The sequence below is a fragment of the Leucopleurus acutus genome, assembly GCF_964270905.1.
Source record: "Leucopleurus acutus genome assembly, chromosome: 4".
Classification (NCBI taxonomy): domain Eukaryota; kingdom Metazoa; phylum Chordata; class Mammalia; order Artiodactyla; family Delphinidae; genus Leucopleurus; species Leucopleurus acutus.
Window position 1 is genome coordinate 134,011,771 of NC_139146.1, and position 22,627 is coordinate 134,034,397.

At 36.6% G+C, this 22,627-nt stretch overlaps 1 protein-coding gene across 2 annotated transcripts in view; it reads right to left on the reverse strand.

Moving 5' to 3' along the window:
- Nucleotides 1–5,660: 5,660 nt before the first annotated feature.
- SMARCA5 (SNF2 related chromatin remodeling ATPase 5) overlaps nt 5,661–22,627 on the reverse strand; it is a 46,967-nt gene continuing 30,000 nt past the window's right edge. Inside the window, exons 12-24 of one of the 2 annotated variants that reach the window (XM_082837830.1) lie at nt 21,051–21,172; nt 20,821–20,973; nt 18,397–18,529; nt 15,464–15,612; nt 15,143–15,262; nt 14,257–14,367; nt 13,821–13,934; nt 13,261–13,383; nt 12,377–12,509; nt 11,270–11,388; nt 10,639–10,851; nt 8,050–8,157; nt 5,661–7,253 (exon numbers count right to left, since the gene is read on the reverse strand). In XM_082837830.1, the coding sequence (XP_082693956.1) occupies nt 7,188–7,253; nt 8,050–8,157; nt 10,639–10,851; nt 11,270–11,388; nt 12,377–12,509; nt 13,261–13,383; nt 13,821–13,934; nt 14,257–14,367; nt 15,143–15,262; nt 15,464–15,612; nt 18,397–18,529; nt 20,821–20,973; nt 21,051–21,172 (1,664 nt within the window). In that variant the 3' untranslated portion in view covers nt 5,661–7,187. Of the gene's footprint in view, nt 7,254–7,651; nt 8,158–10,638; nt 10,852–11,269; nt 11,389–12,376; nt 12,510–13,260; nt 13,384–13,820; nt 13,935–14,256; nt 14,368–15,142; nt 15,263–15,463; nt 15,613–18,396; nt 18,530–20,820; nt 20,974–21,050; nt 21,173–22,627 lie in introns of those variants that run through there. The other variant, XM_082837829.1, reaches the window with a different exon arrangement.

Below are 22,627 nucleotides of genomic sequence, written 5' to 3' on the forward strand. Positions count from 1 at the left end.
CCCGTGAGCCATGGCCGCTGAGCCTGTGCGTCCGGAGCCTGTGCTCCACAACGGGAGAGGCCACAGCGGTGAGAGGCCCGTGTACTGAAAAAAAAAAAAAAAAAAAAAAAAAAAAAACTAAAAGGACATGCCTCGAAAAGATAAGAACTTTGTGTTAGGGTAATGAGATTATCACTCATTTTTTCCAAACTTACTGTATAGTTCTATTGGTAAATCTCTTCAATGGCAAGTTGTTGCTATTTATGAAATTAAGGAAATTAAACAGGTTGTAATGACTTCTCTCTACTGTAATATCACAACTTGGGACAGAGTCGTATGGGGTCCCTTTGGGAACATTAACTCTGACTTTGGAAAAATGAGCGAGACACCAAGAGGTATATGCAAGCCATCAAAACTAAGTACAATAGAAGTGAAAAGAAAAAGAAAAGTGGAGTTCAGTAACTGGGCTTCACTGAATGTGTCTCTAAACATTGGGAGGTAAGACAAAGGAAACGAAACAAACTGAATTTGACAGGTGTAGCAGGCTGAGTAACGGCCCCTAAAGAATTCAGGTCCTAATCCATGGAACCCGTGAGCCCCAGCTCATATGGGAAAAGCATCTTTCCCGATAGGATTAAGTTACGGATTCTGAGGTGGGAAGATCATCCTGGGGCACCCTAACTGTACTGACAAGTGTCCTTATAGGAAGGAATCGGTGGAGATGACACAGAAAAGAAGGCAATGTGACCATAAAAGCAGAGATCGAAGTGACAAGCCATGGACGGTTGGCAGAGGCAAGAACTGGATCCTCCTCTAGAGCCCCTGGAAGAAGTGCAGCCCCACCAATGCCTTTAACGATAGCTTCCAAACTCCCACCCCCTTATAATTTCTCTTACTGTGTAAACTTCCTCAAAGCAGATTTCTTTTTTCAAAGGTGGCAACTGGAAGAGAGTGGTACATACACACAATTTATACTGTCGAATCAAGAAAGAGTGCCAACAGAGGGAATTCCCTGGAGGTCCAGTGCTTAGGACTTGGCACTCTCACTGCTGTGGCCTGGGTTCAATCCCTGGTCAGGGGACTAAGATCCTGCAAGCTTGCAGCCAAAAAAAAAAGAGAAGAAGAGTGCAAACAGAGCGTTTGGAAAGAGGAGTCCGGAATATTATCAGTCCGCACTCTCCTTTGCTGGGGGCAAAGCCTTCAAATGCAGAAGAGCCAATCCTGAGTTCCCAACTCTATCTCCAGATACACCTGCTGATAAAAACAAGGGCACCCATACTCAGCATATCGCCCTGAACCTTTAAAAAAGCCAGCTTCCTCCAGACTTGCTCCCAGGTGGCGCAGCTCACGGGACTAGAAACTATAGGTATGGATCCTCCAAGCAGCACCATGTCCATGTGGGGGACGCAGCTCCTGTTCCTGAGCTGCCTCATGTTACTGACTTCCCTTCTACTCAGACATAAGGTTGATGTCGCAGATGAGAAAAATGACCAATCTGTAAGCTACTTTAACAGCAACCAGACAGTAACTCCACTCAGCAGTTATGGTGACTCCTCAGAAGTCTGCCATGCTACAAGCTGACCTTGACCATCCCTAGCAGCAGATATTGTCGTCTGTGCGTCAACAGGGGGACAAAAGTTTCTGACTTCAAACCAGATCAACCGTGTATCGAAAGTGACAACATACAGCAGGACAAATGTGCTGAGAATAACTTTTGATGTTAAAAATGGTCCTTCCTGTGAAAGAGATGACACACTCATCCAAAACCCTTCTGTCACCACGTCTGGTTCTTTAACCACTGTTTGTACATCATCCCTATAAGGAGAGGTGGCTTATAGCTCTACCCATGAACGCCTCACCTTCGTTATAAAAATGAGATGACTCAGGCATGATTTGTTTAATGACCCACGCACTCAGCCTGCTTCCTTTTATAGTCTCATAATTGGATTTATAAAAAGGTGAGTAGAAAAAAGCAAGTCACCATCCAAAGTCATGTAACATTTGTTCCCTTTAAAGGAAGGGGAAACCAACAGGTATAGTGAGAGGTACTAACCCAGTGCATCTCAAACTTCAGTATGAATCACCTGGAGAGCCTCGGACATAAATGCAAGCCACCCACCCCCAACCCCGCTTCTCATTCAGCAGAACGGAGTGTGGTGTGATCTGATCTGAGCAATTGTAATTTTTTTTAACATCTTTATTGGAGTATAATTGCTTTACAATGGTGTGTTAGTTTCTGCTTTACAACAAAATGAATCCATTATACGTATGTTCCCATATCCCCTCCCTCTTGCATCTCCCTCCCTCCCACCCTCCCTATCCCACACCTCTAGGTGGTCACAAAGCACCGAGCTGATCTCCCTGTGCTATGCGGCTGCTTCCCACTAGCTATCTATTTTACATTTGATAGTGTATATATGTCCATGCCTCTCTCTCGCTTTATGGGGAGGGGGAAGGGCAAGCTGTGGCAATTGTAATTTTAACAAACTCCCAGGTGCCGCCACTGCTGCTGGTCCTCGGACCACACGCTGCTCCAATGTAATTGAAATGTGGTGACTTAAATGCTAGTATATTACAGCTCACCAGAGGAACCCCTGCTAAAACTATCTGCAGATCCAAAATTCAACATAAAAGCATTTTCTCTGAAATAGTATTGAATGATCTTCCTGACCTAAACTAAAAGATCTGTTACCCTGATGATATCATGTCAATATATCTGTTAAACAACTATTAAGGTTTCATTTTATTTTACTTTGGCAGTTTAAAGCAGTGCTTTTCAAAATTTCCCGTGCATATGAATCACCTTGGAGGGTTTTATTAAAATGCAGATTTTAATTCAGCAGGTCTGGCATGATGCCTGATTCTACATTTCTTACAAGCTCCCAAGGTGAAGGTTTTAGTTTATCACTGTAAGTCCACAGATTACTATGATATCTCCGTTTTCAAAATACATCAGATTCAGGGTGATACTTTTTTCTAAGTGCAATTTGCAGTACTGAGTGATGCCTGAGATATAAGCAGAAAAGAAAAGTGGTTTGAGAAAGGTGTACATGGTGAGGATGTTGGAACACTACCCCGACTGCTTCTGCTGTCAAGGTTCACCAGTGTTCAGTGAGTGACTGCCTAAACATAGGCCGTAATTCTAAAACTTGGTGCACAAATCTGAGTGTGAGGGCTGTGCAGGAGTATTCTGGCTCCAGACACGAGATAGGTTACACTATTATTTTTACAAAGAGCTGCCCCTGCCTTTAAAATGGTCATAGGAATCAGGACAACTGTGTTCTATGCCTGAAACAAGTGCATTATTGTGCACTTGATTCAACCTGTTCATACTTTTTCAACTTGAGCCTGCCTGCCCACTGAATTAATTCCCCCTGAGACACACTGACAGGAACGGTCTGGTGTTAAGGGCTGGTGGCCTCTCAGAAAAGGGATTTATAAATGTTCCTTAAAATGTTACTATACCTGAACTTATCTACCACACTGACATACTGATCTTAAAAAAATAGCAATATTTTTAAAATACACAAATATGAAATAAAATATTACAAAGCATAATCCTATTTGAGAAAAACAATTACTTGAAACCACCAACAAATAGGTTAATTGGTTAAAGTGTTAAATGTTAACATATTGTCATCTTATGACAATCTTATCATGTACCTGTTACTATCTTATCATGTACTATCTTATCATGTACCTGTTACACTTAACTAGACAGTATCTTTTTTGAATTTTACTATCTTATCATGTACCTGTTACACTTAACTAGACAGTATCTTTTTTGAATTTTATTTTTTTATACAGCAGGTTCTTATTAGTTATCTATTTTATACATTAGTGTATATGTGTCAATCCCAATCTCCCAATTCATACCACCACCACCCCCAACCCTGCTTTCCCCACTTGGCGTCCATACGTTTGTTCTCTACATGTGTCTCTGTTTCTGCCTTGCAAACCAGTTCATCTGTATCATTTTTCTAGATTCCACATATATGCATTAATATACGATATTTTTCTCTTTCTGACTTACTTTACTCTGTATGACAGTGTCTAGATGCATCCACGTCTCTACAAATGACCCAGTTTCGTTGCTTTTTATGGCTGAGTAATATTCCATTGTATACATGTACCACATCTTCTTTATCCATTCATCTGCTGATGGGCACTTAGGTTGCTTCCATGACCTGGCTATTGTAAATAGTGCTGCAATGAACATCGGGGTGCATGTGTCTTTTTGAGTTACGGTTTTCTCTGGGTATATGCCCAGTACTGGGATTGCTGGGTCATATGGTAATTCTACTTTTAGTTTTTTAAGGAACCTCCATACTGTTCGCCATAGTGGCTGTATCAATTTACATTCCCACCAACAGTGCAAGAGGGTTCCCCTTTCTCCACACCCTCTCCAGCATTTGTTGTTTGTAGATTTTCTGATGATGCCCATTCTAACTGGTGTGAGGTGATACCTCATGTAGTTTTGATTTGCATTTCTCTAATAATTAGTGATGTTGAGCAGCTTTTCATGTGCTTCTTGACCATCTGTATGTCTTCTTTGGAGACATGTCTATTTAGGTCTTCTGCCCATTTTTGGATTGGGTTGTTTTTTCAATATTGTAGACAGTATCCTTTAAAGACCAACATTTAGAGATCCATAAATGCCACTACGCTCAATTAGGGCTATTCAGTTCAGATTTCCTAAGGAAATGAATAAAACTTTAACACATTAAAATGAGCGTATGTAAGCACTGCTATAAAATTAAAGCACACACCTTAAGTCTACTATATGAATACAAAATACCCTAAATTTTTAAAAAATGTTTGCTATTGGAAAATTTTCCATTATCTTTTTTCTCCAAGGTTACATTAATATTTAAAAGACTTAAGTTAAAATTACATTTTATTAGTTTTACCTGTATATTTTCCCAATAGAATATAATCTTCCCAAGAGAATAATATAGAGCGCCTTACTCAATTAACTATTAAATGAAATATTCTGGGTAACAATAGACAGTGACCCTGGTCACCTGTGTAAACATCCAGCCTCTTTCTAAGCTGGTTTTAGGGACCATTCCTTCCCCCTATTTAAGCCCTCCTATTCCTCAACTGGAAATTGAGGAAATCAACTGGAAATTGGGTTCCAATTTTGAGTCCACTCCAACCACCAATTCCTCTTTTAAAACAGTTGGGTTAAGCTTAGTTACCATTTTTCCTTCCCTTCACTAGCAGTGTAAATAAAAACTTGGCTTTACTTTATTCTGGATAGACATACAAGAGTGATATCCTAATTGACCTGGGAAACACAAATGCCTCACACATTGGCTAAACCACAATGCTAAATTTAATATTGTTTCTTTCATGCTTTTTTCAAGTGTTTCCCTGTACACATGTTCCCATGTCCCTGAGCTCTGAAGGGCTGGCACTAGGTTCCTTTTGTATTTCCACTCTCAACCTCCTCCCACCTCCTCCACCACAGACACACACACACAGACACACACACACACACACGCACACGGCTGTGTTTTCTTCCTCTTGAAATCACCACTTCCTTTGTGAGCTCCGTAAAGTTTTCTTTGGCCTTATATTTTCCCAATTATTTCCTCCAAAATAAAGCCACCACTCAAGAATGATAGCTCTTTTCATGGAAGAAATAACCATTCCTCACGTTTTGCATATATTAGATCCATAATTGTTAAGAATCCAAGGCTATAAAGAAGTCAATTTGGGGGGAACACAAAACAAACCAAATTACTCCAAAAATTGCCATGAACACTGCCTTTTGCTTGACACTGATGGCAGCAATCCCACTTTTTAAAAGCAAGCAGTAGTAGTAATACTATAGAAATCACCCTTATAAATAAAAATCCCAATTATGTGTGGGCAAATGAAAACAACTGATAGAAATCTGAGATGAAAAAATCCAATTAAGGAAAAAAGATAACGTCCTAAGGAAAAAAGCAAATAAAAATCAAATGAGAAAAGAAAATTACAGCAATGGAAAGAAAAGACCACTTAAGGATTATAAAAGTTATATTTATTCACGATGCTACATTTATTGCATTCCCTTAGAAAAATGGAGACTATTTATGTACCCAATTTGCACATATAAAACTTTATACAAATTATGTGTAGCACATAAAGGCCTCTGGTACAGCTAAAATCCTGACACTACAATTTGGGTAATCCTGCTTCAGGGTCTCCAGTTTATCAAGTCTGTCCACAGAAAATAAAAACTGGAATTATAGTCAGTCTTGCTGCTCACACTTAGAAATTATTTTAAATATAATAAAATAAAACGTTCAATTACTCTAAAACCCAAAAAAGTAAACTGGAAGGGGATATATTTTACCAATTTCATTTTAACAGTATGACAAATTCACACCTTATTTTGGCTAGGTCTTTTTAAAAAAAAAAATCACCTTAGTTTTGACATTATTTCTAAGCTGTGGCTGCTTCAGAAGGTAATTTGTCAAAAATATTTACCGAACAATTAAAAAAAGTAATAATAATATTCCTTTTACAAAATGGTACAACAACACCTTAAGGAACCAGAAAATACTAAATGTCTTTGGCTATGTAACTAAAAGGCCATTCTTCCAAACAAAATAGGGCATATTCACCTCAGAACCAACTACAGAAACAGAAAGCATAACAGAAATATGCATAGAATTTAATGAGAATTTGTCTTGCCTTTTTTTCCCATTCTACCCATATAATAAGCAAGGAGAATGCAATTTACATAATCTTCCCAGATGAGACTCAATAGCACTACAAAGATACCCAAACTTCTGCAAAGGCAAAGTGAATTAAAACAATTACACAACTAAGTGAAGACTGAAGGGACAAATGTTATTTGCAATTTTGTTTTTTAACTTGTTTGCTTCTTTTTAAGCCTTACAAGTGTAGAAATTATAGCTGATAAAAGTCACAAGCCTCACAAATGGAACTATAATATAAAAATAAATCAAATGAAACATTTATTAATAAATGAAGCCTATTTTATTACTTCAAGTGTTAATGATAAAAAATTTTCAGCACAGCTGTTGCATTTAAAAAAGTGAAACTACATACTATGTTTCTAGCTTGGTAAACAGATGAACCTGATGTCTTTGAATGACATAACAATTGAGCATTGTACAGTACATCTTATGAAGACCCGTAAATTAAAGAACTACTGGTTTAAAGTTAGTGATTATGAAACAAATATGTATTCATAGTTTCAGCTTCTTTTTTCTTCCTCGGCCATCAGGTGCTCCATCCATTTTACGTTTCTGGGTCTACAAACAAACAGAAGGATTATCTTCATCACAAGAGTAATATTAACATGAAATACACTGGAAGACTCATGATAGCAATTTATTAATAACTGCCACTTAGTAACAGGTATTACTTTTCTTAACCAGAATAACCTTAATTCTCCAAATAATCTTATCTACATATTTTACTAACATAAATACCTTAATGCTAATAATGAAGTAAATGAGTAATTCACAATTAGCAATAGTAAATCAATACACCAAACAAATGTATAACATGCCCTCTCATCAAAAGAAAGCAGTAATGAGAAATACTTTGTGAGTATACTAGACTTTCCTGATACGTTCACTTATGCATGACTATATAAATTATTATTAGATAACAGAATTAGATAACATTATTAGATGACTTTTTTTCTTATAATTCTTGCCTTCACATTGCTAAGATATCATTGGTACAATAAATCAAAGTTTAGAAGTGAACAGTAAAGGTTGTAAAGGCCACTGCCTTCCTAATATTTCTTTACATATTCTAAAATTATAATGTGTACTCTCAACATCAAGTGTAGGCTCTTGCCATTCACAAGACAGACCTTCCCATATTCTCACAAATCCCCATACTGTGAACTACCATCATAACATGATTTTCCCCACACAATGCAATCAAGTTTAATTTATACTTTTAAAGCAATCCAAGGCCATACTACTTATCAAAAAAAAAAAAAAACTAACACATCAGTGATAGCCAAGTAATGTTCAAATTCTTGAAAAAAGTTAAGTTCCCCAAGAAAATATTTACATTTTCATGAGTACTTACTGAAGGTTTTGGTCCTCTTTTCTTTTTCTCTGCCTTCTCCTTTTCTTCTAGTTCCATGTTTTCTCTTTCAATCAAGGTAATTAAAGTGTTACACCTCCTCTGGAGCTCCTGAGTTACAAACATAAATTTACATGGTAAACTTGTATTCTCCATCCATAAGTTTTCATGATTACAATTTCAAAACCAAAGGTATGTTTTAACAGTGTAATATCACTTATATACCCCCAATAGACAAAATTTTAAAAAGCAAAAGGAACTGGTAATTTTCATACACAATCCATGCTAGGAGGATAAAAAAAGGTATCTGTAAACTTTTCACTTCATTATTTAAGGCCATACTGTTGTGTATTTTTCATAAATCCTTCCTTGACTTAGGAACTGAAGCAGTGAAAATGAACATCTCTTATATGCAATTCTGCTACATAGTGTCTATGCCTGAAAACTGTCGTCTACCTCCAAAACTTAAAATTAACAGAGCACATATTTGAGGGTCAAAATCAACTAAAACTTAAAAGAGGTATATATAATCTTTCCCTTAAACGCATTACCACTAGAATTGTGGTAGACAGTGTACCACCTGCCGTCTTTCCCAGTTCGGGAAAAATAGTCATAGAAATCTATGATGAGTTTTACCTCATCTCTCCTTAGCAGTCTACAAAAGCTCCAGAAAGGATTTTAAATTATAGTGTAGAAATAGTAAATACCCCTTAAGAAAACAGGAGTCCATTTGTATCATTGCTGGCTACCTACTGAGTAAAATTGTTTTTTTCCTCTCCTTGTCGTAACATTCTACACAAATGGTCACGATAAAATCATTTAAAAATATTATTGTATAGGACACAACCATATAAGGTTTGGAAATATTTGCAATAGTATATATAGAGAGAAGGTAGTACACTGCATCAAAGTTCTTTATTTCCTTTAACAGGTACACTGAGATACACATGCCAGAATGTGTTACAGATGTACTATGGCATGAATCTTCTTGGCTCTTAGAGAAGGATTATGCCTCAACTGTTTATCACAAGGGGCCACACGCATATTATCATTTTGTATGTGTGCCTTAACATGAAACACATTAGGAAATAACACGCAGTTTTAGACCACGGTATTGTACCAGTAAATCAATGTGACACTGCATCTTGTTTCACTCACCACAAAATCACTTATTAAAATTGTTCCTACTTTAAAAGACGTAATACAGAGCTTATAGCAACTGAATGTGTCTCCTCTAACTATGTATTTATAATGCATTTATAGTGCAACATTTCCCAAACTAGGGTTTCATAAAACAGTAGCCTCTGTTGATGTTTACTGAAAAAAACCCCTTCAGTGGTCACACTTAAAGACTAAACACTATCCTCCATCTTGAAGAGTGACAATGTATTTTAAATATACTGAGGTAAATCCTACTATAAAGTTGTTTAAACTTTGCTATCCTAGTACATCTCAAAATTAAGACTACAGAATTGTTTTGGCATTATCATCATCCTGAAGAACACAAGATGAAGCTAAAAACTCAAAGGTGGTAAAATACAGTAAGTCAGACAGAGAAAGAGACATATCATATGATATATGCGAAATCTAAAAAAACATGATACAAATGAACTTATTTACAAAACAGAAACAGACTCAAAGGCTTAGAGAACGAACTTATGGTTACCGGGGGGGAAGCGGGTATATTAGGGAGTATATGAGGGAAGTATATTAGGGAGTTTGGGATTGACATGTACACACCGCTGTATTTAAAATGGATAACCAACAAGAACCCACTGTATAGCACAGGGAACTCTGCTCAATATTATGTAACAACCTAAATGGGAAAAGAATCTGAAAAAGAACAGGTATATGTATAACTGAATCACTTTGCTATTATACACCTGAAACTAACACAACATTGTTAATAAACTATACTCTAATATCAAATAAAAAGTTTAAAAAATACATAAGAGAAGAGCAATTCATCAAAGCTAAACTCTTCTGAATTCTAATTTTAGGTCATTACAAATGGAACTTGCTGATCAGAAACAGGTTGATATTGGGAATAAAAACAAAACCTAGGATTAAATCAGTATAGTGTTTTACTACATTAAGCTCTTTTTAAATAACTCAAACTCAGCATTCTGATGGGCAGATGCGTGAGTACAAGTCCTTTCTTTATAGAAATGTGTTCATTTATAAAACCAAAAGTCAAATTTTAAATTGTGATCATTACATTCAGAAGTTAAAATTGATGGTGACATTTCCTCCTACTTAGAACCTGATTAAAATTCACATAAAAAATTAGTCCTATCATATATAGTGATGTTAAAAGATGTGCTATTAAACAATAGAAAAAATAAACTTTGTAAGTTACTTATGACATTAGGTTTTTAACTGTGGATGTAACTGTTTCTTAAGGAACTGATTTAAACTGTAATACAAACAATATTGTAACAAAAATTTACTTCAAAGATACAGCTGAACCACAGTTTTCTCTTAATAGAATTTAAAAAGTTACCTTAAAGAACATTAAATAACCTACTTCCTTTGAACTGTCAGAGGAAGTTTAATTCTACTACATTACAGAAAAAGGCCCCCAGTACTCACCATTGCAGTTCTGGACTTTAGAAACCAGTCAAATCTGAACTGAGGAGAGTTGCGAATACACTGTCGCAATTCATCATAAACATTTTCTTTGTCAAATCCAAGCTTGTGAAGCATACAGATCAGAAAACGATCCTCTTCTTCAGTGTAGTTTTTTCCTTTGTTAGTACCATAAGATATTCTCAGCTGATGAAAAGGTGCTTTGTACCGTCCAATCTAGGAAAATCAGATTTTATATTATATAAAATACAAATCCTATATAATCTATGTTTCAAACTCGGCTTTAGTAAAGTTAGCTATAAATGTTGTATTTCACATCAACTTTCTATCCAAAGTCAGTTACATTGTAATCTTTGTTCTGAACCAACTTCAGTCTTTATTATTTTAAAAAGAAATACAGACTCAGACTTTCTGGTATACCACACAGCAAAGAGCCAATCGTAGTGACTCTGACGCAGATATATCAACTGAAATACTGAGGTAAATTCTGTTGAGAACACCTATAATGTTTGAATGCTGTCCTTTGAAAAAAAATTTTATATCATCATTTCTTTTCCTTTTTAAAAGTTACTTTAAACTCTCATATTACTGAGAGGAGTTATTTTACTATCATATTTATTAATATTCAAAGTACCTTCGTGTCAAGTGCTTTTTTGATACTAATTCTTCTTTGAATTCTTGCCTCTCCCCTTTCAATCTGAGCCATAATCTTCTCTATGTCCTGCAGCTCATTGCATCTTTCCCAGAACACAGCTGTAGGAATAAGAGTTGGGCAGATGAGATAGGTGGGGGAAGGACAGAAAGATAAATAACTTCTTGTTGTAAGTGCTCTATTTTACTTGCTAAGGATTAAGAAATGTTTCCATTTTCCCCACATCTAACACTAGTAAGTCACGTAATTATTTCTCAGTTTCCTTAACTATGAAGAAACCGGGATGATAAGCTGGATGATTATAGGAAGTATCCCCCAATTCTTAGTTGTGTCTATTCTGAAGCTCTGGGTGGACCACCAGAGCTATACCCACCTGACAATCTGACTGGCTCCAGGAGACACAGAAACACATAACACTTGAAAACTTATGAAAGACAATGAAATAAAAATGAAGGCACTATTATTCAGTGACCTATTCTTGTTTCCTTGGCTACAGCTAGTGAACGGGGGTAAAAAAAAAAAATTAACGATGCCATTTTAAAGAAGGGGAGATTTCCAATTCAATTTTTAAAAAACACAAAACAAAACAAGGCACTAGGGCTTCCCTGGTGGCGCAGTGGTTAAAATTCCGCCTGCCAATGCAGGGGACACAGGTTCGAGCCCTGGTCTGGGAAGATCCCACAGGCCGCGGAGTAACTAAGCCCGTGCACCACAACTACTGAGCCTGCGCTCTAGAGCCCGGGAGCCACGACTACTGAGCCCACGTGCCACAACTACTGAAGCCCGCACACCTAGAGCCTGTGCTCCACAACCAGAGAAGCCACTGCAATGAGAAGCCTGCGCACCGCAACAAAGAGTAGCCCCTGCTCACCACAACTAGAGAAAGCCTGCACGTGGCAACGAAGACCCAACGCAGCCAAAAATAAATAAATAAATAAAATTTATTTTAAAAAAAGAAAACAAGGCACTAAGTTGTGGTGAAATTAAGCTTATCAAAACAGTATTCAGAGTAAGAAAATCTGAACTTTCCAACAGCTCTCCAGAAGCCTGAGAACATTCTTATACCTATTAAAATAATAGGAGAATTACCTGAGTATTCAATGACTTCTTCTGGAGTTTTTCCTTCTACTTCTCTTGCTATATTTTCAATATCATCACGACCCCACTTCTCATTGGCTTTGATAAACTGGTTAAAATCTCTCTTATTCCAATTGGTAAATCCCTTCAAAGCGATGGAAACAAAACATATAATCACAGCACACTGAACTTGGGAGAAAAGCTATTAAACTTTACCAATGCTGCTGAGTATTACGGAAAATTTTCAGTTGCTCCAAGTTTTCTTTTTAAGTTAAGTGCTTTTAAAGTAGTAGATTTTCATGTACACAGATGAGCACTTTTAGCAATACATCATATATTGCTTAGATAGCCAAGCAATTGAAGCTGAGTGGGAGAATAAAGAATGCTGCACAAAAAGGTGACATTTTCACTGAGCTTTCAAAGAGTAGAAGTTTGCCAGGAGGAATGAACATAGACTAAAGGGCAAAGATATAAACCAAGTGGGAAAACAGAAGGAAAATAAGGCTTTAAAGGTAGGTTAAGGCCAGATTCTGAAAGGCCTTGACTGAAACTTAAAGGATGTTAAAAAAGTATGGAGCAGAGATTTGTCATTGAGAATTATAACTTAGTAGCAACGTAGAAGATTCACAGGAAAGGGAAGATGGGAGTGCTGGAAGAATGGTGATCAAAAGGATACCCGTTCTACCAAGGCTGGTGCAAATCCATAATCTTCTCTACCACCTCAACAACTAATGACAATCAAAATGTAGCAAACACCATGTGCCCATGCTTTATGATCACCAATTATTCCATTTTTGAAATCAAAAAAATGTACTTCCTTTATATATTCCAACACAGCCTAAGACAGCACCTTACAAAATAATGTTACTAAATTCTGTGTTGACTGAAGGCTATACCTGTGTTAGAAGCTTCTCTTTTTCCTCTAATTCTTCATCATTAAGGGGTTCAGCTTCATCAATTTTAAGCTGTTCTTCTTTTTGTGCCTGTGCTGCATTTGGTAGGTCAGGATTTCGAGGCACCTAAAAATATTTTTTTTTTCCTATGTCATCAGTCAATATATTTTAGGAAGTATGCAATCAACTAAACTCTTAACCAAGTACATGACATTTCACAAATTTTTCACAATTTTTAATCCAGCCATGAAAGAAAACATATTGATATTCTGCATTTATTAAGTTAAAAACAAACCAGATTAGGGACTTCCCTGGTGGCCAAGTGGGTAGGACTCCACGCTCCCAACGCAGGGGGCCCGGGTTCGATCCCTGGTCAGGGAACTAGATCCCGCATGCATGCCGCAACTAAGAAGTGCACATGCTGCAACTAAAGATCCCACAAGCCACAATGAGGATCCCACATGCTGCAACTAAGACCCGGCACAGCCAAATAAATAAATAAATATTTTAAAAAACAAAACAAAAAACCAGGTTAGTTACGAACAAAGTGTTACTTCTTCTACCTTGTACCCAATCGTTTTTCTGTAATATAGAATTTCTTTTTCCAATAATTCAAATAGACGTGGAGGAAAGAACTGGAAATCCTGAACATTAGGTTGTTTTGGAGGTCGAGGAGCCTAAAAACAAAAAGTATTCTTCATAAGAAAGCAACTATTTTGCTTTAAATCTATCTATAACCTTTTTTCATTCTCTAAAATCATGACAGCCAATTCTCAAAGCAACTGAATGCATCTTCCACTAAAACTGAACAAACATTAATCAAATTTTAAATGCTTACATTCAAAATTAATGTTTAGAAAACTTTTAACAAAAGCTGAAGGAGGTGTACTGTAAGAAACCATAAAATCTAATTCTCAATCTGATTTTATCTCAAGAGTATAAGAAGAAAAATGATTTACAGTTCCAATATTTTTAGACATTTGTGCTCTGTCAACTCACCTTGGGTGCTTTAGGTTCACTGACACGAAGAGCTTCCCTGAAATAGGCATCAACAGCATAGTTGGCTTTTCTTTCTCGTTTAGGTGGTTCAATCCACTCTGTGAATGCAATCTAGCACATGGGAAACAATTCAAATCACCAACTTTATTATATAGTCGCAAATCCTACATGAATGCAACTCCAGCTATGTACATCACTACGACTTATTTATAAATGCAAAGATATTCATAAAATTCTAGACTACAAGCTCTATGAGGCTAGGGACTATGCAATTAACACACAGGAGGTCTAGTGAAGAGCATAGGCATTCAGTAAGTATTTCCTGACCAAATGAATACTAGGTGAAAAACAATGCTACAGAAGGTTTAGAACCCCAGTTAGGAGAGAAATGTAGATATATATTTAGCCTAGAAAAAATTCAGAGGATGTACATGCCTAAACATTAAAAGGGAAAGCATTAGGTAGAATTTTTTTTTCTTCTACCCTGTAGGTATTTTCTAATTTCACTATATAACAGCAAGTATTACTTATGAAATAAGAAGTTATTCCCTTTAATTATTACCAGCCAATTCTGCTGTTTAAAAAAAAAAAGTCTAATAAGGTTGTGACGATTTTTTTGGGCAAGTTTTAATTTTCAAATATCCCAAATTACTATAATCACCCCACACAACATCGTGCACTGTAACAGTATACATAAACTTTTTAAACATTTCACTTTACCAACTGAAAATGTGGCATTAAATTTAACACAAAAATGAAAATAATTTAGTTGTGAGTAAACAGAAATGACTGCTGTTTGAGACAAGGCATTACATCTAACACTTAAATTCCAAGTTTCAAGTAAAATATTAAGTCTTCAAGTAACCAAAATCTCTTTCTAAATTACCTTTTGTTTTTCTCTATAATCTTCTCCTTCAAAGTTATAAACACTCGACTCTGTATCCATTGTAAAGTTTCTAAGTGAGCTTTCACCCATCTTGGAGAGCTTTTCATTCATCTCTGCAGTCTAGGAAACAAAAGAAACATCCTATTAGACGGAGAATTTAAAAAGCATGAGAACTATAGTCAAAATAAATTAGGCTTTATACTACATAAAAACTTCTTTCTGTGGAAGTCAGATTACCGATAACTCACATAACCATTTCCTCAAACAGTTCTGGTTTAAAATATTTTACATATTAAACGTATCATTTAATCTGCATCTCACCTTCTTTGCACCTCTTTCCAAAATACCATCAATATCCTCATCAGTAATCTCGCTTTCCTTTGAAGCAAATACATGTGTTGCCCCATGCCTTATCATTTGAAGCATTTCATCTTTCCCAATTTTGTTCAGATTCTGATCCACAAGTCTTCCTGAAAAAAAGGTTTTATTGTGTAATGTTAATCAAACAAACTTTAGGTTACTGGATATTTGGAATTTTAAATGTTAGATGTAATACCACATAATTTTGCCTCAAACGTCAATCATTTCTGTTTATTCTCATCTGATAATTTTCATTTTTATATAAAATACCAAATTCTACTCTGTAAACTCTGAAATATTTCTAAACTTTACGTATTACATAATGAAGCCTACCGAATGCCACTTCAATAAAATATATTCTTGTACGGTGAGAATGACAGTAACTTGGGATATCTGAAAATCAAAATTATTACCATAACTTTAAGTATCAAAAGGTGAGAGCATTATAAACACAAGAAGTTTCTGATAAGCAGAAACTGATTAGTATTATTACTAATGCTCCCAAATCAGCTTGTTCTACTTACAAAAGTATAAAAACCTTCATATTGCCAAACTTCAAGAGCCACTCACATATACTTCTTCTATTTTAATTTTTCTACTTCAACCAACTTGTAATGAGTAGGTAAAGATACAAGCTGTTTTCTGGGACCTTACATACCTGTATCATGGTTTTGGATCCCTAATAGAATGCACCATCAAATATGTGACTTTCAAAGTTAGAATATATCCACAGAACATGTTTCTTGAAAGCTATCTCACTGCTATCAAAATGCTCTTAAGCTTACAGAAATTACTTCCCTGTGGACTGGGAGGGAACTTTTCAGACATAAAGTACTTCTGTATATTCTCATATTTTTAGTTATACCCCTTAGTCCACAAAACAGTTAACACAGAGGCATATGCACCCAAGGCTTGTTTGACTAATATGTCTATAAATGGGATTAACAAAGCTACTAGCACAAAATTTTGCTCCAAAAGTTGCCTTAGTAAATACAAAAAAATACCCCAAAAACATTAGGTCAAAAGACTGAAAAAGCTTTTCTAAGCTGACTGTAAAAGAATTTGTATTTTTTTAATCTTCAAAAAAAAAAAAGAGAAGGGTTTCAGAGATGAAAATAATTGAGAACAAGAACCATAAGGCAGATGTATTTCTAAAAGCATGGATGAATGTGAGGGGGAAAAAAAACTAGCCATTACATCACTCATGAGAAACCTGTTTGGCAGGCCCCAGAAGTCCCCAGAGACCTTCCTAATTGAACACTGCACTGTAATAGTTTATATAGCTCTTGATGCCCCGGATGAGTCACCTCCTAGCTGTGTAAACGGTAAATAAGTGACTTGCTTCTACCTCTGATGCCAACCTCCAGCTGGCATGAAGACTAAAGAAGGTAATACTCAGTATTTAAATATTTAGCACATGGCTTGGTACAAAGTAAGCTCACTATATTAAGCAATTATTAACAAAAACAACTAATAATAAAGCAATCATGTATTGTCTTTTTTTTTTAACATCTTTATTGGAGTATAATTGCTCTACAATGGTGTGTTAGTTTCTGCTTTTTAACAAAGTGAATCAGTTATACATATGTTCCCATATCTCCTCCCTCTTGTGCCTCCCTCCCTCCCACCCTCCCTATCCCACCCCTCTAGGTGGTCACAAACCACCGAGCTCATCTCCCTGTGCTACGCGCCTGCTTCCCACTAGCTGTCTATTTTACGTTTGGTAGTGTATATATGTCCATGCCACTCTCTCACTTTGTCACAGCTTACCCTTCCCCCTCCCCATATCCTCAAGTCTATTCTCTAGTAGGTCTGTCTTTATTCCCATCTTACCCTTAGGTTCTTCATGACCTTTTTTTTTTTTTCTTAAATTCCATATATATGTGTTAGCATACCGTATTTGTTTTTCTCTTTCTGACTTTATGTATACAGACACGTGGCTAACTCTATGGTTGGCATTAAGGGATAACAAAGAAATGTAACATTCCCTTCCTTACAAGGAAATTAGAGACTGGTTGACAAAACCAAGACACACAAATGTAATAATCAGTGGATAATACAACAGTATACCTCTTAGCTTTAGAGACAGATAAAATGCATTTGGTCATGACACAATTTGGGAAGGAAGGAAACCAACGTGGACTCAAGGTTACTGAGGGTTTGTTTTGGTTTTTACATTTTACACATCCCATCACTAACTCTATTTTAAGCTTCATGAAAATATAAATGTCTTCCTTGAAAGCTGATCTGGCATGAGAACTTGAAGTTCCCTTCAATTAATCCAAAATAAAATCCCACTTTCACCATCTAGTCCTATTTACATAAATGTTTATTGTGTGTCTTGCTCTCACTAAATTATAAAGTCCTTGAAAGTAAGAACACTGGTTGGTTTCAGTCACCACTGTATTCTCAGCACTAAGAACAGTGCCTGACATCTGCTGGTGCTCAATAAATCGTTGTGGATTAGGAAAAAGAATTCTGAGTTTTACTGTTATCTCTTCAGTTTCCCCAGAGTAGTCAATTGAGTGTTAGTACATGTAAATCACTCATCACACCTCTATTTAGTATGTACCACACTGAATGCTGGGTATTTTTATATACATTATCCCCTTTAGTCCTTAAAAATCTTTGTATCCCTATTTAACACATGAAGAAGAGGCTCAGATAGTGTAAAAGAATTGCTAACCAGCTGAGTCAATATTCAAATTTCAACCTTCCTGAGCCCAAACCCATCCTCTTAACAAAACTGAAGCTTACTTTAGTCTGGAATATAAATATTGTTGCCTGGTAGCTTGATTTAATATATGTTTAACAACAAGAATATCCTAAAAAAAAATCCAGGAAAAAAGTGTTATAAATTCAACCTAGTAAATTTTTAAAGTCCTAAGGCTCACCTTGTTGGATGACTATTGAATCCAGTCTGAGTTTCATCTCAGCACGTTCCACTATTCTTTCTTCTACAGTGTTATCCGTTATGAAGCGGAACACTCTGACTGTCTTGGTTTGTCCAATTCTATGGGCTCGATCCTAGAAAAATAACCAGGTTACTTTGAATCCAGTTGAAAATTCACATAAATAACATTTGAATGTGTACACTGAGAAACAAAATGAAAATATTCTCATGTACAAAATAGTTTTAAAAATACGAAACAAAACAACTATAACGGATTCATATTCCATTAACATTTCTTAAATTCTCAGTTTCAATCAAATTAACTGGTTATCTCACAAGAAAATCTTTTAGGAGGTATAGAACACGTCATAGTTGCTGAATCTGTGAGAAACTACTATATTAATTTGTCTAGGTTATACGGAAATAAAATATACATAATGTCTCCAGACAAGACAGACACAATTATAATCTTCAAGTCTGATGATAAAAGTTTTTAAAAAAATCTTTTTTTCTTAGGTTTAAATTCAAAATGCTTTTCTACCTAAATCAAATCTAAATTTTCATTGCAATTAGGGGAAAAAGTGACATGAATAAACAATCTCCACAAACAATATAAAAATCCTAGGGGCTTCCCTGGTGGCGCAGTGGTTGAGAGTCTGCCTGCCAATGCAGGGGACACAGGTTCGTGCCCCAGTCTGGGAAGATCCCACATGCCGCGGAGCGGCTGGGCCCGTGAGCCATGGCCGCTGAGCCTGTGCGTCCGGAGCCGCAACGGGAGAGGCCACAACAGTGAGAGGCCCGCGTACCGGAAAAAAAAAAAAAAATCCTAGTCTTTAAATAGTGCCCAATTAACTACATATAAGTAATCAAATTAATTTGAATTCCATTTTCTGTTTAACTTCTGGTAAGTTCACAAAACACATCTTACGAAGCACCCCTACTTCTAATTGATCAATTTCCCCAGCCACCATTACAAACAGTCACAGGATGAAAGTGGCCAACACCAAAGGTGTAAATAACACAGGTCAAATTATTAGCAATATCAAACTTTAGAACTTTTTAAGTTTTCATATTAATCTATAGCCCATAAATTTTCTCAACATAAGAATGATTAGAGACTGTCATACGGAGTGAAGTCAGTCAGAAAGAGAAAAACAAATATCGTATATTAACACATGTATGTGGAACCTAGAAAAATGGTACAAATGAACCGGTTTGCAGGGCAGAAGTTGACACACAGATGTAGAGAACAAATGTATGGACACCAAGGGGGGGAAACCGTGGTGGGGTGGGGATGGTGGTGTGATGAATTGGGCGATTGGGATTGACATGTATACACTGAATTATATAAAATGGATGACTGATAAGAATCTGCAGTATAAAAAAACAAAACTAATACTAAACTTTCTTTGGGTTATTTGTAATGGAAATATGTTAACATAAATGTTTCAGACATTACATGAAATTTCTAAAAATCTTATATGTTCTGGTATAATGTTATAAGTCATAATTCTAGTTATTACTTTAAAATGTAGATCTCAGAAATAACTAAAAAAAAAGAATGATCCTCTTGGGACTTCCCTGGTGGCAGAGTGGTTAAGAATCCGCCTGCCAATGTAGGGGACACAGGTTCAAGCCCTGGTCCGGGAAGATCCCACATGCCACGGAGCAACTAAGCCCGTGCACCACAACTACTGAGCCTGTGCTCTGGAGCCTGCAAGCCACAACTACTGAGCCCACACACCTCAACTACTGAAGCCCACACGCCTAGTGCCTGATCTCCTCAACAAAGACAAGCCACCACAATGAGAAGCGCGCACACCGCAACGAAAAGCAGCCCCTGTTCGCCACAACTAGAGAAAGCCCGCACACAGCAAGAAAGACCCAACGCAGCCAAAAATAAATAATAAAATAAAATTAATTTAAAAAAAAAAAAACGAATGATCCTCTTGATCTGGCCAAGATAGTCCCACACATGGGCCTGAAATTTTAAACATCTAATGTGGCAGGCAGGTTAGTAGCTCCCCAAACCCACTACCCCTTCCTCCTGGGACACAACTATACTATCATTTACCAACTCCCTTGCAGTAAGTTATGCTATGTGATTGAGTGCTGGCTAATGAATGTGGGGTCACTTTCAGTTCTGCCTCATAAAAAAATTTCCTGGGCAATTCTCAGCTTTCTCTCCTCCCCTTTCTACCAAAAGGATGCAGATATAATAGGACTCTAAGGTCCTAAGATATGGCAAAGATGTAAGATGGAAACACCCTGATTTAGATGGAAGATCACCAGCAAAATACCCTCACTGTACTATGAGGTCAGAGAAAATACAATTCTACGGGATTAAGTCACTGACATTTGTAGACTGTTTATCAGTTTACTTTAAAACGTCTGTTAGGCACAGAATATATTAGTTATCTCTTACCATAGCCTGAAGATCTACTTGGGGATTCCAATCCGAGTCATACAAAATTACTACATCAGCAGTAGCAAGATTGATGCCAAGACCACCAGCACGTGTGCTTAACATGAAAACAAACTTTGTGCTGTTTGGTTCATTGTATGCATTGATGGACTCCTACAGACACAAAATAAATGTCAGAAAATTATTTTATCTGATAATTTTTTGATCTCCCCTCCCCAGATTTTACTTACTTGTCTCTCATCATGAGGTGTCTGCCCATCCAATCTACAGTAGTCATAATTTCTCCACATGCAATAATCTTCCAAAATATCCAATACCCTCGTCATCTGACTGAAGATTAGTACTCGTGAACCTGTTGGCAAACATTAACAGCCCATTATCAGAAGCTTCAAAAGTAAAAAGAAAAAAAAATTATTTAAATTTAAGGCTAACCAAAACCAAGACTAACCAATTACTCCTTAATTCCAGGTTACGTAGTTAGTTACAAGAAAAAAACTGCACATTATTTATTATCCAAGTTAGTCACTCCCCACATTATTCCCATCAATGCACAAATAGAAAAGGGTAGTATTTACACAACACACTGAAGGAAAGTGTTTTTGTAAACAGAAAAGGGTATTTACACCTCTGGCCTGGGAGGTCTTGCCATCCCAAAGGCTGAGAGAATCACTATCTTTTTATCCCACATACTTAAAAATAACCCTCCACCACAGCTCCTCCCTGTGCACAGCCCGACACATCTCCGAACACACACCCAACACCCTGGTCTCATTCTAGTTCTCAAGACCCAATCCAGATGGAAGGACCATAAATATGCGCCTCACATCTAGACCATCACCCTTCACTTATGCCGTGACTCAAATTATCCAACTGCATTTCTTCAGCCAGCTGCACACCACCTTCAGTAGGACTTACGAAGACAAAGGGATCCTTTTAAAAAATAATGATTACGAAACTATCTTCTCTTAGAAGCTGAGGCTGATAATCTGCTCTTGTCCACCCTCCCACATCCTAAATGCATACGGACGTTCAGTAGTCTCCTAGCAAGTTCCTGCCACTCCTCCCCATGTGTTCAATTCCTTCAATTACTAAGCTTTTAAGGAAAACTATTTATTTATTTATCTATCTATCTTTATTTATTTATTTAGCAACAGGGTCCCGGTTTACTCTGCCTTGGAAGGGTGGTCCTGAGAGTGGCAGGTGCCACCCTGTCCTGGGAGGTGGGAGGGCCCGAGGGCCGGTTAAGGCCAGTGGCGGGAGAAGCGGGGGATACTGCCCCTAGAATGCAGTGAGGCCAGGCTGAGGCCCAAGGAAAGCATTTTACAAAATACATTTTAGAAAAAGGTATAAAAAGAAAAAAGTAAACCAATTCACTGGCAACTCTTACAATGTTTTCAACAGTCAATATGCTAGAGGAAATTCATCTACTGGTACAATATTCATTCTTACCAAAATATACAGAGAAACACAAATGGAGAAACTTTATATCTGACTGTATACTTCGTATTACAGAATGAATAATTTGTCTATGAAATGCCTTGATGTCTGGGATTTGGTTCAAAACGTTCTAGGAGATGGAAAGTAGGTACGATGTAGATGAAAACAAGTTTTGCCATGAATTTATAATTGTTGAAGCTGGCTTCCTACTAAATTCTCTCTACATTCTTGTAATTTAAATACATCTGTACACATACTCAGTTTCATATTAAAAGCCAATGTGTTACAAATAAAACCGCTTTGGGTCCATGCACATGTCATTTAATTAAATTAAAAATCCACACAAACAGCTAAGAAAAAATACCATGAA